At 46.7% G+C, this 17508-nt stretch overlaps 1 protein-coding gene across 1 annotated transcript; it reads left to right on the top strand.

Annotated features, from left to right (window-relative positions):
• The first annotated feature begins 6388 nt into the window (after positions 1-6388).
• Positions 6389-17035, top strand: LOC142572506 (cathepsin B-like). The gene is made up of 8 exons (XM_075681674.1): positions 6389-6490; positions 8360-8493; positions 10105-10314; positions 11061-11176; positions 12489-12718; positions 15289-15405; positions 16197-16325; positions 16899-17035. The coding sequence occupies exons 2-8, from the start codon at positions 8365-8367 to the stop codon at positions 16982-16984; spliced, it is 1017 nt and encodes a 338-aa protein (XP_075537789.1). The 5' UTR covers positions 6389-6490; positions 8360-8364; the 3' UTR covers positions 16985-17035.
• The last annotated feature ends 473 nt before the right edge of the window (positions 17036-17508 follow it).

Below are 17508 nucleotides of genomic sequence, written 5' to 3'. Positions count from 1 at the left end.
GGAATATCAAGTGCAAAAACTCATAGGGTTTCTGCCCGTGTCTCAATTAAGGTTCTGGTACTTGCTGTATATTTGAGTTTCTTTGATTGATAAAACATTTGTGCCCTCCACATAGCTTTGTCCTGTCTTCTGCGCTGTTTATGGTATGGTATGAAGAACTTTATTGAGGTCCTGAGGGATCAGTCTGGGACTGATGCGGGCCGCTCCCACGTCGGTACAGAGAGGCCGAGCCCCTCTGCCATCACACGGGCCCTCTGGACAGCCCTGAGTTGGTCCGCTAGCACTTCACTGTGCAGCATGCGCTGCCACCACTGTTCACCTCGAGAACCATCCCCGGCCAACGCCAAGCAGCGCCACAGCATGTGTTGTAAATCGAGCAAACCCCCACACTTACTACAATAGACTGAAACCCCGCAGTCCGGATTAATTTTATTCAAGATGACCGGGTTAGGGTACGTCCGTGTCTGCAGAAGCCTTAATGTAACCGCCTGCGGCCTACTTAATTTAGGATGTGGCAACGGGAATGCCCTGCGCCCTAAGTAATAGTGCTTGGTGATTTCGTTGTAGGTTAACAGTTGGTCCCTGTACTCAGGAGCGGGAGATCTAGCCCCTTCAGGGAGTACACGGCACACTAATCCTCGTGCCTCCCTGTGCGCCACCTCGTTGAGGTTACGCGGGGCTCCCTCCACTGTCCCCATGTGCGCCGGGAACCAAGTAACGGTATGCGAAGTGATATCCCTACCCTGCAGCAGTCTGTTAGCCGGTTCCGCAACAAGTCCTCTCGAGAAGGCTGTAATCGCAGATCGCGAGTCGCTAAACACCAAAACTCTTCTAGAATCAAGTAGTGCTAGAGCAATAGCCACCTGTTCAGCAACCCCCGGGTCTTTGGTATAAATGGAAGCAGCATTTCTAACGCTCCCTTTGCCATCTACTACCACCACCGAATAAGCATTTTTACCATTAATCCATGCGGCGTCAACAAACGCAGACTCCTCCTCCTGATCCTTTGCCTCTCGCAACAAAGCCCTAGCTCTCGCGACCCGCCTCCCTACATTGTGCACGGGGTGCACATTCCGCGGAAATGGACGAACCATGATATTTGTCCTAAGGTTCACGTTCAACTCGTGTAGAGGCGCCCTATCGTGCGACACAGCCACCGATTCTTCAATTGACTGTAATATATACCTACCCGCTGGTGTACCTAGCAACCGCTCCCTCTGTGCGGTACGTTGAGCCTCAGCAATTTCATCTAAAGTATTATGCAAACCCAGTCGTAACAACATATCGTTTGACGTAGTCATAGGCAGACCAAGCGCAGCCTTGATGGCTTTTCTGATTAATGCTTCCAATTTATTTTTCTCCCCCCTATTCCAATTTAGCATAGCTGCCACATACGAGAAATGACACATAATAAATGCGTGAACTAAGCGCATCGCACCTTCTTCTCCTAAACCCCTATGCCTATTAGAGATCCGTCTTATAAGTCTTATGGCCTCCTCCGTTTTCTTGGTAATACGCTGAATGGTTCTAATGTTCGATCCGTTCGCTTCAAGTACAAAACCCAGGACCCTGATTGCTTCAACTTTGGGTATCTCCGACCCTTCCCTAGTATGAATTCTAATGCAAGGCTCAACTTCCGGTACCCAACCCCTCGGCCTACGACCTAGCTTCTTAGATTTGAAGATCAACAACTCCGACTTTTTAGTGGAGCACTTGAGCCCCATGAGACCCAGGTACTCCTCCGTAAGCGTTACCACCTGCTGCAGCCTAGTCTCAAGCTCTCCATCACTACCACCGACACTCCATATAGTAATGTCATCCGCGTAGATAGAATAGCCAATATCCTGGACAGTGTCCAGTCTATTAGCCAACTTCGACATCGCCAGATTGAATAACATAGGCGAGAGTACGGATCCCTGCGGAGTACCACAGCAACCCAATTTAACGACTTCCGATTTTATCTCCCCAAACCTGAGACATGTCTTTCTATCCGTAAGGAAAGCCTTGACAACATTGAAAAGCCGCTGCCCCATATTCAAGTCCGATAGCACCCGTAGAATGAAAGAATGTCGGATTTTATCGAAAGCTTTTTCCACATCAAGTCCAATTAGTGCCTTAGTATCCCTTGTTCGCCGGTCAAGGATCTGATGCTTAATCCTGATCATAGCATCCCGAGTCGAGAGGCCGGGCCGAAATCCTATCATCGAATGCGGAAAGACCCCATTGCCCTCAACATAACGCGTTAGCCTATTTAAAATGGCATGCTCAGCGACTTTTCCCAAACACGACGTCAGGGAAATAGGTCTGAGATTTTCAAGCCCTATGGCCTTGCCCGGTTTGGGTATCAGAACAGTAGTTGCCAGTTTCCACTCTTCCGGGAAAGAGCCTTCCTTCCATAGGCAATTGATCTGCCGCGTAAGGAACTCAATTGACCCATCGTCTAAATTCCGTAGCATTTTATTCGTAATGCCATCCGGCCCTGATGCCGATCGACCATTAAGATTCTGCAGCGCCATCCTGATATCACTTTCAGTAAATTCCGCGTCCATAGCTGCATTTTCGTCTCCACTATATTCCAAAACCCCATCAGGTGTATCGTGCCAGGTCTCCAAAGGAAGGTATCTCTGAGCCAAATCCTTTAGCAACTCCTGCTCCGTGGAGTCCCGACACGCCTGATGGACCAGCTTACCTATCACAGTCCTCTGATTAGACTTAGTGTTTGTCTCATCTAGTAAATGTCTGAGCAAACTCCATGCGCCTCCCCTCTTAATGCGACCATCAATAGAATTGCACACTTCATCCCATTGCTGCTTGCACAGTACCCGACAATGGTCTTCAATTTCCTGATTAACCATTGCTATACACTTTCTAAGCCTTCTATTTAATCTCTGACCCTTCCATCTCGCTAACATCGACTGCTTTGCTTCCAACAAATGTGCCAGGCGACTATCCATGTGTTCCGTGTCAATATCGGTCTGAACGTCTTTAGTGGACGCCTCAACGTCACTTTTAAGCTGACTAGTCCACTGTTCCAAGGTCAACTCATTTCCTTCATCATCGATTCTCTGCGCTCTTCTTTTCCTAAATGCATCCCAGTCAACCATCCTGAATGTGCGCTCCTTTTTATTAGCCACTGCCAAAGTAATCATAAGTATGTAATGATCGCTACCAAAATCTTTATTAGAATTGGACCAGGACGAATCCACCACCCCTCGAACAAAAGTGAGATCAGGTGTCGAATCTCTACATGTCGACGTGCCACATCTGGTGGGATACGAGGGGTCTGTAATCAGAGTTAAATTCAAGTCTAGTGCCTGCTGCCATAGTCTCTCCCCCTTAATAGTGCTATAAACATACTTCCACACATGATATGGTGCATTGAAGTCCCCTCCAATAAGCAACGGTGCATCCTTAGCCAGATTGGTTGCCTTGGTCAAGAGAGATTTGAAACTCTGCTTCGTGTCCCGGGGGCTACTGTACAGGTTAAGCAGGTAAACGCTCCTCTGACATGACCTTTGCCGACCTAAGATTACTTCCACCATAATATATTCAATCTTGCAATCTGCCATGTGAAGATCATGTCTAATGTATGCCAACCTCCTATTAATGAGAGTAGCGAGTCCTCTGCCCTGTTCATTATCCTTAACTTCCGCTTTGAAATTCGTTAAGGTCACGTTAGACGTCAGTGTTTCCTGTAACATGATAACTTGAGGCTTGACACCATGCGTTCTAACAAACTGCTGCAGAGACGCCTTCTTATGATTGAACCCCCTACAAGTCCACTGCCAAATACTAAATGAACTATTTAATAGAGCCATCTTGACCACGGAAATTTGGTGAACTATTTTTGAGCTCAAGTCCACTCGGCGACTTACCCTGCTGGGCTAGCGGCCGAGTGCACTCCCGCTCCATAACAGGGACCACTCGCTCGTTTAGATATATTTCAATTTTGCCTAATCTCTGATCCGTGATATTTTCCCGTTCTTCTATCCGCTCCAGTCTACTAATGATCTGATTTACACTTTCTTGCAATGTCGCCATCATTGCTTTAAGCTCGGAACCGACTTTACCCTGAATCCGGACGGTCGAGGATAAGGCCCTCTTTTTCGGAGCAGGCGTCTCTTCGTCCGCCATGTTCTGTTCTGCGACCTCCACAGACCTTGGTACCTCAACCGAGTCATCATGTTTCCCAGTCTGTCTTAAGCTATCGTTGTTACCGGAAGGTAAGCCGTTCCTAAGTACAGCCATCTCTTTGATAAGCCCGTCAATGGCTGCTTTTAAACTACGATTCTCTCTCTCCAATTGCGCAATCCTATCCCTATCCTTATTACCATCCACATGCTCCTGGCGCTGCTCGGGCGCTCGGCCGGCGCTGATGCCACCCTTGACCTTGTCAGCCCAGGTGGTCTGGCTCCCAGCTGCGCCGCCGTCGCCACCAGCTGCAGGAAAGCGCACCCGCGCCTCCATAGAAACGGATCGGCTCCTGGTCGTACGAGTCCCAGAAGATGGCCGCTGCCTCGACCTGGAGCGGCTCCTAGAGCGCGAGCGTCCCTTAGAGCGTTGGCGGGCGCTCACCAGCTGCACCATCTCGGCTGCCTCTTGTTCCGCCGTTAGCTCCGCCCTGGCTCTCTCCTGTCGTCGAACACGCACGACGTAGGGAAGCTGGTATCGTTGTCTGCATTGTTTATCCGCGGTCAGGTGTCGTCCGCCACAAAGCTTGCAACAAGGCACACAGTTGTGATCCTCTTCAGGGTTCCGAGCCCCGCATCCTCGGCATTCAAAACAATCGGGGGCTGGGCAGACGTCCGCCCGATGTCCAAGCTTGCCACACACATAACATACATCCAACTGCTTTCGATATAGGAAGCACCGTACCAGAGTTGGCCCATATCTGACGAAATTGGGCACCTTTAACCCATCGAAAACAATGATGACTGATCCTGTGTTTTTGATGCGTTTGGCCGCCATAGCCAGCGGATTGCGATCATTAACAATGTTCCGCTCAAGTGTCGCGGGGCCATCCATAATGTCTACATTGCGAATGACCCCCTTACACGTAGTGTGTGGGGCCGTCTCGTACGCACTGACCTCAAAATCCTTGTCTGCCACTCTGATTGACCTGAGTCTCACATATCGTTCAGCGTTGCTCCTTTCTGGCGTACTAGCCACCAAGATATTTTGCATAAAGTTCGGGCAAATAACATCTTCCCGAATCTGTTCAATACCGAGGCCTGCCGCCTCTACGATTGCCTTGCCCACCGCTGTAGAGCTAACTTTCTCCAAATTCAGTCCACCCCGTGGGCGAATGACTATTTTGATGTGTTCTTGCGGCATCGGTGGCATGCGCGACGCCTTCACAATGCGATTCTTGATTGCCGAGCCTCCGCGCCGTTCACCTGCGCCCCGTCGTTCAGGCATCTCACTTGGCGAACCGCCATCACCTAATCCATGCCTCGTCGTAGTTCTAGATTTTCGGTTGGACACTGTCCGCCATCCCAGGTCTTCAGTAAAGTCCTCCGCCGGGAGCACTTCCCCTTCAACGTGCATTGCTGCCATGCCGCGCTAGGTCTACCAGACGCTAGCTCTCGGCCAGCGTGGCGTGAGCACAAAAGTTCCAATGAAGTCCAAAAAAGGGGTGGCCCACCTCAAAATCAGGTATCCGCTGAATCTTCTCTTCTTCACGGATCCGATGATAACAAATTTACACCACTAGGTGACCAAAAAAGGCTCGGAAGCTTCGAAAAAGACGGACCCATAAAAGCCCACAAGCCTCCTTCGAACTTCGTCGTCGTCTTCCCCTCTGCGCTGTTTGAACATGGTCTTTTTTTTTTCAGAAGATAAATCTCAGCTAGTAGGCTGCTAGGCTTCCGTACACTTCTGTTCATTCCAGGGAGCCTGCCAGTTACAACATGCATTAGAATTCTAATGAATAGCCAACCGGACACTTAATCTGATTGATCACGGCCTTTCACCTCTTGTTTCTCCCTTCGTTTTCCTCGTATTCGAGGCTGACGCCCATCATCTGAGTCATTTATCTGCCGCCCACTATACGTGCCTGGAAATAGTGAAAGCTATGCACACCTCCACGCGTTCCGACGCCGCATGCTGAGGACAATTAAAATTGCAGCGAAAGCGATCGAGTCATTTCTCGCTGATGTTTCTCAGAATGAAATTTGTTCCTTTCAAACGCGCGGTAGGAGATCTCATTGTTGTGAAACGGCTTATTTCTTATAAATGTGTCTCCGAAGTGCACCCATAGAAATTGACGGGTCGTCATATGACACTCGTATTGTTCGACGGACGTCCCGATCGACGGCTTTCCGGTCGGCGGCTCTACGATAAGATAGCTTCATTGTTGTAGGTCCCCAAGCGGCTACATGCCATGGCAACCTCCACGATAAGACGAACAGAGCTTGCTTCATCGCTGCCAGCTATAAAAGAAGGCCCACTTTCGCTGATTGACCAGGGGGCGTCTCTGGCCGAAACGGAGGTAAGAGGCACGCTTGCGAATCCATGCGTACTCGGAGGTAAAAGTCTGCAGTAGACGAGCTTTTTTATTAATAATGTAGTAACTTCTCGCATTACATGCAAGTGGTGCAAAGAGCTCAGTGCCAAAAGTTCTTAAGCCTCATAAATCGATATTTGAGTGCTGCCGTTCACGTTTTTACTTTATTCGCTGAAATATTAAAGGCGCAATAAAATTTCCGCTAGTTAAGGCGGTTTTGTTGTAGTCGTAGTTATTGCTGTAGCTTGTAGTTGGTCGTATTCCAGGTTTGTTGTTGATGAAAGGGTCGGTGGGAGTCACTTTATCAAGCAGATCCTGAAGCCGATGTTGTTGCACGTCGAAATATCAATACATTATCCAAATTACCGCCTGTACAAGTTCTAACTCGTGCTTTATAGAGAAGTGAGTGTGTAACTGGGGCACTCTGATAAGGAATCGAATTCGGCTATCTCTTCGGTTAAATTCTACGAATATTCTGCCTAATGAAATCAGCCGTGACGAAAATTGAGCGACCAAGTCTCGAATGCACTTTGAAAGAAATGCATGGAAGCAGTGCGAGCTACGCAGCATTCACCACGTAAGCAATCTTTATATATAGAGTACACGGCGCCTAACTTTCACGACGTCGCTTGAGACGATCCCTGTTGAGCGCTTGGCTAAGGTGCTTTTTTAGAAGCGCAATGACGCAACTTCCTAGACTACTTTTATGAGAGTTAAGAGCTGCCAATCACGATCTATCAGAACCATCATCTTGAGGCCTTAGCTAACGATGACGCCATCCGTGGAGCTCTATAGTGAGGGTGCAATGAACCAGCCCATGCTGCCATTTTTGCGATCTTGCTGTCTTGCCATAATCACTTTGTCATCTCTTATTAAGCCTGTCGAGCTTCTTGCCAATGTACGTACTTTCTGCATTTTTTTTCTTCAGACGGAGATAGGCATTTCATAATTTTCTGGCGCTGACGAGACGTCAGATCCTAGACTATCTTACGCTTATAGTACACGGATGGAAATGTGGGCGGAGCTACTTACGTGACCAGCCAGCCACATTCGAAGCGCGTGAGGGAAGAATGTTGTGCAGTTTAAGCACGCTGGAAATTTATGTTCTTCTCAATACAAATATGCTCGCTCACGTAAGGCAGTTAATTTATGCGTTTGTCAGAGAACTTGTCGTAAGGCATGCTTCGACGCTTAGTATTATACGAGCAGGTAAGCAGGCTAGTCTGCGCATAATTGCTAAAGAGGAAAGCATGCTCTCTACTGAAGATGCATCTGCTTATGTATGCCAGTAAATTTAACCACTGAGCCTTAGAATGTGTTCGTTGAGGACGCTCCATATCCACAAAATTTTACATAGATTATTTGTATTCAGTGCACAGTTCGCCTTTGATTAGAGACACTATTTTTCCACAGTGGTAGCAGATTTACTTTTGGTGTTTTTATATTTGCTTGCGCTCCTGCAGTATACCTTTCGTTGCTTCTCCGTTGCCGAAGGTCGCCGACTTGCACTCGCTCAAACGTATTCTTTTTTTTTTTTACTAAGCGACAGAAGAGTGAAGTATGGCAGTGACAACTATTTTACTCGTTTTAACGTCGTGTCGAAACCTATAAGACAGTTACAGCTTGTATCACAACGTATTTTCTGGCTTTACCCCCACGCTTGTGTGAAAAACACTGTGGCGAATCAAAACTACCCCAAGTAAGGCCTTCAAAGATGTCTAATAGTGCAACTAAGATAAAGACGACAGGAAACATGCCAGACAGAACCTTACTCGCAGATTGACTGCAGTTGAACGCTTCATTAAAACCGTGGCGGTTATCTCTCCCGCTATTTCTTTCGGCACCTTTCCACAGGCAGCATGAAGGTTCTCATAGTGTGCGCACTGTTCGTGGCTGCGGCGCGAGGTCGCCTGATGGCCCCGTCGTCTGTAAAGCCATTGTCCGAAGAAATGATAAACTTCATCAACAACATCAAGACGACGTGGAAGGTGAGCCTGCTGGTTTCCGCTCATCCCTTTGTACGGAGACAGCACATTTCTCTTCGAAATCAAACTGACGCTGCTTTCAATGTCGCGAAGAAATTTCTCTTTTGGTTTTTCCCGCTAATATTGCCCAAACAACCTACTCAGAGAATGTGCGTGGCACAAAATTAAGTGGAAATAACGTATTTACTGGTAAATATTTGGGAAGAATATCTCGATACTGACATCTGTGATGTGCATGCATGATTGGCGCACTGGCCGGCTTCGACTCCGCATAGGCAGCACGTGCTACGAACTAATTAATTAGTGGTTATTGAGCGAAACTTCGTATAATAAGTTACTCAACAATTATCGTGCATTTACTGACGTAAATAAGCCGCCACTAATTATGCGCTGCCAAAAAAAAAAACGTTATCATTCCCAATGGGGCGTATGTGCCCTTTTATTATTTAAGTAGAGGATGTCTCGGTTGTAACGTAAGGGAACGGTTATCGCACAGCAAAAAAAATACAGGTCGACGCTACACCAAAAATTTGTTGGCGCGGTATTTCCTGCGGGTCCCTGTGCTACAGGATCTCGACACCATACAGTTGCAAGCCGTGGAGATCTCCGATATCCCTGTGGCATCCGCAAACAGCTTCTATATGCACGAACCGACGTTGTCCTTGCTTTAGTTCTTGCTTTAGGTCACGCTTTGTCTAGTAGAGAAAATTTGGAGCGCCTGTTTTTGTATTGGTAGGAGTGTATAGTATATATATATACATATAGAGAGAGAAAACTTTGATTGTCAAGTTTGAGTGGAGCTTTTTTCTCAGCGGTGTGGGCTAGCGTGGCGTCTGCTTTGCCGCGACACTATCAGCCCATTCCGCCAACCGTATCTGGTCTTGCGGGTTGGAAGTTTTCGTCTTTTTCTTCCACTCGTCATGTGAGGGAGCTCGCCTAAAGAGTTCTCTCGGGGGACGGTTCTTTTGGCATCCCCACAAGATGTGATCTTGGTCCGCCAGGGGACAGCTACAATGTTTGCAGTTTGGTGGATATTCACCACCGGTCATTGCAGCTAGCCTTTTTGGACTAAGTACAGATCTAGTCTGTACTCTCCTGAGGTTAGTGGCCTGTATTCTTGTCAGTGTCTCGTGCAGGGATGGATATATTCGCCTGGATTCGCGGTAATAAACGGTCATTTCGTTATAGGTGTGGATACCTTCATGTCGGTCAACCCCGTCGGGCAAGCCCACCTCCCGATTACTAGCTGCTCGGGCGGCTACGTGGGCGGCCTCATTGCCAGGGTTGCCCGCATGAGCGGGTACCCACACCAACTTCAATTGATTGAGGTGTTTGTTGATTATTCTGAATGCTCGAGTGTATAGTATAGTCACATTTTATTCACTCAGCGTGCAGCAGCCGGTTGAAATCTCACTCTCAACCTTATTTCGCAGTCCTTCGCTCTGCCCTAGGGCAAAGCTTCTCAGGACCTTGTTATTAAAGTTCTTTGTCTGTCTGTCTGTCGCTTTCACCCTAAATAATGTCGTCCAAGCGACGTGTGCCCTTTCTTCCGCTATCAGAGAACCTGTTTTATAACTGCTTTTTAAAGATTATTGGTTTAACACCTTCGCCCAGGCTGGCCGGAACTTCGACGAGAGCGTTCCTCTCAGCTACATCAAGGGGCTGATGGGCGTCCATCCCGACAGCAAGAACTACAGGCTGCCGCTCCACTATCACGACGAGATCCCTGATGATCTGCCGGAATCATTCGACGCCCGTGAGAAATGGTCCCACTGCGACAGCATCCACCTTATCCGTGACCAATCCACATGCGGGTCTTGTTGGGTGAGTACAGGGAAGGGGCTCTCTCGATTCGTGCTCCTTCTTCGGTACCAACTAAACAAGGGGGAAAAAAAAAAGCTTAACAACGCAGCATGTTCTCACGACTTATCCGTTATGGGTGTTCGCAGCCGACGTATGCAGAGTGCGACGTAGCGTATTTCACATGAGCCAACGCAGAAACAACAACTTAACAACGCAATCGGTTACATAGCATAAAATTTCGATTCTTTTTCTCATCCCAATCAGTTCTTTGTCAGGACGAGCGTCCGTTCCCATAGACAACAAGTACGGGCACCCGCCGTGGTTGCTCAGTGGCTATAGTGTTGGGCTGCTGAGCACGAGGTCGCGGGATCGAATCCCGGCCACGGCGGCCGCATTTCGATGGGGCGAAATGCGAAACACCCGTGTGCTTAGATTTAGGTGCACGTTAAAGAACCCCAGGTGGTCAAAATTTCCGGAGTCCTCCACTACGGCGTGCCTCATAATCAGAAAGTGGTTTCGGCACGTAAAACCCCAAATATTATTATTAACAAGTACGGGCATTTTACGTTATACGTTAAGCGTAACTTTGTGCCGCGAAAGTTTCTCACGAGACAACTCCGTCGGTATGAACCTAATGCTGAACAGAGCATTTCCGCGGCTGTCAGTTTTTCTCGAGCTTAAGGCATCAAAGGCGTTCTATTGAACTACGCATCGCCGCATGACGTGAGTCACAACAGGGGAACGTAAACTTATCGGTTGCATCGCAGGCGTTCGGAGCCACGGAAGCCATGTCCGACCGAATCTGCATCCACACAAAAGGAAAGGTGCAAGTGAACATCTCGGCTGAGGACTTGCTCACGTGCTGCGACAGCTGCGGTAGCGGGTAAGTTGCACGATACATTAACACACATCTAGGGCACTTTTATATCCACACTGTAACCCCAATTACTGTTGCCATATATCACGTGAATAATTTTTTTTTATTTGCACCAACGAGGAAGCAAACATGAGTAATATAAAGACATCGTGCAAAGTCGGACATATTTCTTGCGTTGCTTGACACACCAAACGCACGTTCTCGAACAAAATCTTACACTTCGCCGTTTTCTTAATCGATATTGTTGCTTGCGCTACTTATCATTGTCTTGGCTTCATAACTCACTCTCGTTGTTTCAAAGATTATTTTCAACATAATCTTTTTATTTTTTTGCACGTTAGAAGTGCGGAACTTTCTCAAAGGCCTGAATTAGTTTGCACAACTCAGCTCTCTTCTCTTCAATGTGCATGCAGTTGCGCGCTGTGCTTATGAAGCGCTAATATTAATAATTCGATTGTTGTAGCTTCTACGTAGCCATCGTAGCGGTGACGAGTAAGTTGCACGCTACATCAACACACATCTAGGCCAGTTTGTAAGCCAAATTATGTATGCCTTTTTGGCTACATCAAAGGCGCTGACTGATCGCTTGTGCTCTAGAAATCCATTGGGGTTGTATATTTTAGGTACAAAGAAGTTATCACCTCGGCATGCGTAGGAATTTCAAAAGCAGCTCAAGTTATCTGCTCGGACCGGCTCTTGATACACCGCGACTGTTTTCACGAGTTAATAATTTGAAGGTGAAGTGTAAAGTACACACAGCGAGAATTATCATGTCCGCAATGACATCGCTAAATAAAGATAGGTCGTGCTCCTTTTCAATATGATACAGAACAATGCTTCCTTTTAAATAGTTTTGTTCTGACCTCGTCTACCAGGAAAGAATGCTCTTACTTACTTGTTGTTGTTGTTGTTGACTACGTAACGGCCATTAATGAAACGCAAGAGCACTCACTAAGCATAACAGCTATGCACCAAGGTACTGCGGTGGATGTATTCGCGGTCAATCAGTGTACCTTCGAATGCTGCGTTGTTTCATTTAACTTCTTGCTGTCACCGCATTCACTCATTGCATATTTGTTACTTACGTTTACTACAAGGTACCCCTACAACTCTTAAAGCTATGGGTATCTACTTGTGTATATATATATATATATATATATATATATATATATATATATATATATATATATATATATATATATATATATATATATATATATATATATACACTCGCATGTATTACTTTCTTGACGACCTTAACTATCTTTCTTCACTCTCTGACTTCTTTGTCATCTCTTGCTCTATCCCTTTGCGATAGATGCAACGGCGGGTACCCTTCTGCGGCGTGGCAGTTTTACAAGGACGAAGGCATCGTCACCGGCGGCCTGTACGGCACCGAGGATGGCTGCCAGCCTTACTACTTCCCGCCCTGCGAACACCACACGGTTGGACCGCTGCCCAACTGTACAGGAATCAAACCAACGCCAGAATGCGCCAAGACATGTCGCGAAGGCTACGAGAAGAGCTATACTCGGGACAAACACTTCGGTAAGTGGATTTCTCTCTCACAACACATTTGAAGATTGGATGAACTCTGACAGCTGTGTCCTCGAACTACAGGTCTCTTGGCCTTTTCGGATGAACCGTATTGTAGAACACCATGGATGGACCAGGTGTGGGTGTGCTCGCAATGGTTTTGTTCGTGCACGCATGTGTGTGCGTGCGTGTGTAGCATGTACGGGTGTGATCTACCCTTCCGCTGCAGGTCGAATTCGCAAATATTTTCGATCGTAAGTGTTCTCTGCCATTAGACCGTCGTCTTCGCTGAAAATAATTCTACCATCTGAATCGGCCCGAGTTTCTTTTGCGAGCGATAGTAGCGTAGAGGCCTTTGTAGATGTACGGGCCAGAGATTAGCGTTTTTAGAGAAATTTCAATGATTGTGAGCTTTAGGAATATAATAGACGGTTCGGAATTCAAGTGTACCATTGCTGCATGTTACTGGGCCAGATAAATTCAGTCGTGTATATTCAAAATTGGCCGTAGATCATACGCTTTAAACCACACTATGCTGATTGGTCAAAAGCAGGCAGTGCCTTTGCAGACTGTATCGAAAAATCGAAGGAACAAAAAATGGCAAAAGAAAGGATCCCACTTGTAAATGGCACAGATGCACTTTCCCATATACTTCGTTAGTGGGAACCAAACTGCTGAAACATGCTAAAGAAACAGCACATTATACCTAGTAAGGAAATATGAACACATTATGAACACATTAGAAAGTTTAAAACCACAAATGAACTTTCGATCAGAGCCTTTTTTTTATATAGGTGTCGCATTTTGGAGGTCTTTTAGGACGCGAAAAAGCAGATTCGCGATATTTCACTTAAATCAGGTAATCGCTTGTTCATACAATCACGTACCACTTATTCTACCCTCAGCTCGAGCTACTGCATGTGCAACGTAGCTTTCTAGCGCCAAACAGAATGATCTGGCGTCCGATTGGGAATGACTGCGCTGTTTTCTTATCCCTACCTCCATGCTGGAGGACTGTGCAAAAGCCAGCGACGACTCCCCTATTTAGATCAATTTCCCCTTAAGATACTGTCTTTGTGCGTCAGTAGCCAACTCTTAAATTTTCTGCAATGAATAGGGAAACGTCAAAAACAGACGGTCAGCAACAAAGGCTTAAACAGATGTTCTTTGAAGAAAGTATCCAATCCCAGGCTCTTAACATGTCTCGTCCATATGAGCACGCTCATATAACTTGCGCCGAATAGGTGCACCGCTCTGTAATGATGCTGGACCTGCGGGCGGTACACTTAGTGTACGACAGGGCTCAGTATGAGCTCTCAAACGCTGCAGCCTGTTGCCTAGAGCACCCAAAGACTGTACAGTGGCGTCCACACACGAAAAATTTGGGAGTTATGAGTAGTTACAGTTACTGGTATTTGTGTGACCAATGCGTCATACGTCGGTACGGCCGTGCAGTCTTGTGGTCCTTTGGGCCATAGGCTGCCGCGTTGTAGCTGATGTTGAGCGTAATACTAGGGACATTTACGTTTTCAAAGACAGAGACCGCGGATGTGCTTGGCACACTGCCGCACGTGTACGGCCGTGACGTGCCCCAGTGCTCATGCACTTGCGCGACAGTGCAGGTTTCTCTCTGCTTCCGGCTGGGACACGAGCACTTGGCGCTTTGAAACCAGCCGCGGTAGAAAACCGCAACAATTTATCAGCAATCACACATCTGCAGGAATAATACCTTCGAAATTTGGCCATGGCCCATATAGCCCATCATTTGACGCACTCCTCGACATCACCAGTCTATGCATTCGGAAAAGTGAATTGCCACCTGCATTACGTTGACATCTGTATGTACGCCTGGCATAATGAATGTTTCCACGTAGAAATCGTGATTCACTTGAGAAACCAGTACTCAAACATGCCTCCAACTCAGGGTTGTTTATGGTTCACTTGTTGAAAATGTCTTGCGCATAGAATTTCTGCACATGTACTTTTCCTGCCGCTTGGCCCATGCGTCGTTTGTGGCGCCGATAAATCCTTCGCACTAACGTGATGCAAAGCGCGAAGCAAATACTCACTACATTGGCACATATTGGCTTTCGTTAATATATCCCTGATTAAAAGCATTACTCTCGAGTAGTTAAATATAGTTTCCTTTGCATTCCAACGCACCTGCCTGGCGCCAAGAAACAAAGGACCGCGCTGCCCTGATGTATTACCTGGGGCTCTGCGTATTAGTGCAAGCGGAACAAAGCTTGTTGCTTCCTTGTGTGCAAGCGCCCGCATATGTGATATCAGACGGGGGACCCTCGCTTATTATTTGCTAATACGCTAGGAGAGGGACCAAACGCACAGAACGCGCATAGTGAAGCGTAAAGCATTGATGTAAAGAAAAGAAAATAATATATCGAAACAACATCTGCATGTCTTCAGTAATTTGTTCTCGGAGCTCCTGTATCTCCTGTCTTTTAGTGGCATTACTTAAACAATATTACTGTACATTCTGTTATAAGAAACCAAAATGTCTATCTTGTGGCGCTTTGCTGTACCTTAATAGGAAAATGTTCACTGTACTTTTTTTGTTTTTTCAGGTAAAAAAGTTTACTCAATCTCCAGTGACGAGACCCAGATCAAGACTGAAATATACAAGAACGGTCCTGTGGAAGCAGACTTCAATGTCTACGCCGACTTCCCATCGTACAAGAGCGGTAAGGACAACCTGATGGTACAGAGACATCCCTGCAGTTTGTCGAGTACTTTGATTTTTGCTTATTATCCCGTCACGAAATTGAGCAGAATGTTATTTCTTAACCCTCAAATCCAGTGGAATCTCCTTAACGAGTTTCAATTCTTGCTTTCCTTTTTTGGTATTCTCCCTTTTTTTGTTGAATATTTCTCTTAATGTTTATTTTTTTTAGCGATTGATAAGTGCTTTTGTGAATTTTGTGTAACTACATTGTCCGTTGTGTTCTACGCAGAAGCAGAGTAATTGAACACCGTGTTGACTTACCTAAGAGCACTCCAGCCTGGGCGAACAAGTATGACTAGTAGGACGAATAAAATTAAATGCAAAATTATCAAACTTTTAGAAGGTGCTTTTCTATGCACGACTCCGTCTTCACAAGGCCGTTATGTGAACGTGAGGTCATATCTTGCGCGACAAATTGTATGAATCAGTTAGCTAAAAACCGCTAATGAATTTTCATTTTGCCCGGGCTATAGAATGCAATTATCGGTAGTATTTCAGCGTTTCAGTGTACAGGAGAATAGGCCTTTTTTTTCACTTTCATGTCTGACGCACTAGTGAGCTGCATATACCGCCAAATTTCAACAGAGGCCGATGTCAATCCTTAAATTTAGCGTCGCAATCTGACCTTAGTAGAAGCGGACGCTGTTTTCAGATATCTTTCAATTACCCTTATCTCAAGTAATATCATAAATGCGTATTTCTTTAAAGGGTTTACATTGAAGCATGTTGCTGAACTTTGTCCTGGCGCAGGCGTTTACCAGAGGCACAGCGAGGAGATGCTGGGAGGTCACGCAATCCGAATCCTAGGCTGGGGCACTGAGGACGGCGTCCCATACTGGCTGGTAGCAAACTCCTGGAACGAGGACTGGGGAGACAAAGGTGAGCGTTCTAAATGAAAGTAACCAGAGAAGGCAGTTCCTTCTCCGTCAAAGAGCTGCGGGCCGACGAATGGTCTCATTTCGCTGTGATTACGAATTCTTCCTCTGACATCTCATTATTTCATGACCATATAATCTTCAGTGTTATCCGCTTCAACGCAATATACGCTTGTAGGTTTATTCGAACAGCGAGGTGGGCGGAGGACAGGCAAACGTCCACAGTAAGACTAGCGCCGTCTGCCAACGAAACCTGTCATGGTTGCTTACTTGTCCTCTTCCCATCGCGCAGCTCCAATATGTCTTCGAGATGAACCAACTCACCCGAATCAAGTTGTCCCCAATACAGGCTTTGCCCGTCGTGCCAGTGCGTCAATAATTGTTCGCCTATAAAAGCTGCGGGACGACTGCTCTAGAACGCGTGTTCCACATTGTGCCTTGATTAAAATTCCTCTACACAAACGCGCCGTTTCAAATTACAGGCTTAACTAAAACGTGAGCCCTGTGTGACGAATGGATATTTCGTTGCCACGCGCAGAAAGGCTAAGAAACTTAATACTCGCATTTATTCTTTCAGGTTACTTCAAGATCCGCCGGGGAAACGACGAATGCGGCATTGAGAATGACATCAACGCCGGCATTCCTAAAGAGCCCAAGGCATAGTCAACAGAATCAACGTGAATTGTAAATAATAATAAAACGTGAGGTTACGAATGGGTTTCTAATTTGTTTGCACTTCTTCGAGGAGAAAGTATTCGTGGAATGATGCGGAGTGAGACTCCTGGGGAAAAAAATACCTAACGCAGATGCGACACCCTGTTGGAATCGCGGTATTGCGAAGCATTTTGCAGGTAGCCAGCTCTCAAGCGTGGCTCGGCGTTCTGCGAAGCGCTACCAGGTCTACCATCGCGTTTGCATAAGTTGAGCAGTTGTGTGTGCGCGTGTGACGGGAGTGTGTACGTCTCCGACGACGGTGACGAGATGAAGACATGGTTTCTGACCCGGCCGTTGGACACGAGTTTACAACGTGCCGATTGTTAAGTTCCACATAGCCACTGGGCGGGCAAAGTCGACAGAAACATGGATAATTTAATCTGCAACTGAGGGTTATACGATCGTAAGTACCTATGTATAGGTGGCGTGGAGAACGCTAAAACGACAATGCCATCTGCAGTGCGGCGAAGAAA

This window comes from Dermacentor variabilis, chromosome 2 (genome assembly GCF_050947875.1).
Source record: "Dermacentor variabilis isolate Ectoservices chromosome 2, ASM5094787v1, whole genome shotgun sequence".
Taxonomy (NCBI): domain Eukaryota; kingdom Metazoa; phylum Arthropoda; class Arachnida; order Ixodida; family Ixodidae; genus Dermacentor; species Dermacentor variabilis.
This window is presented reverse-complemented; position numbering and strand designations above follow the sequence as displayed.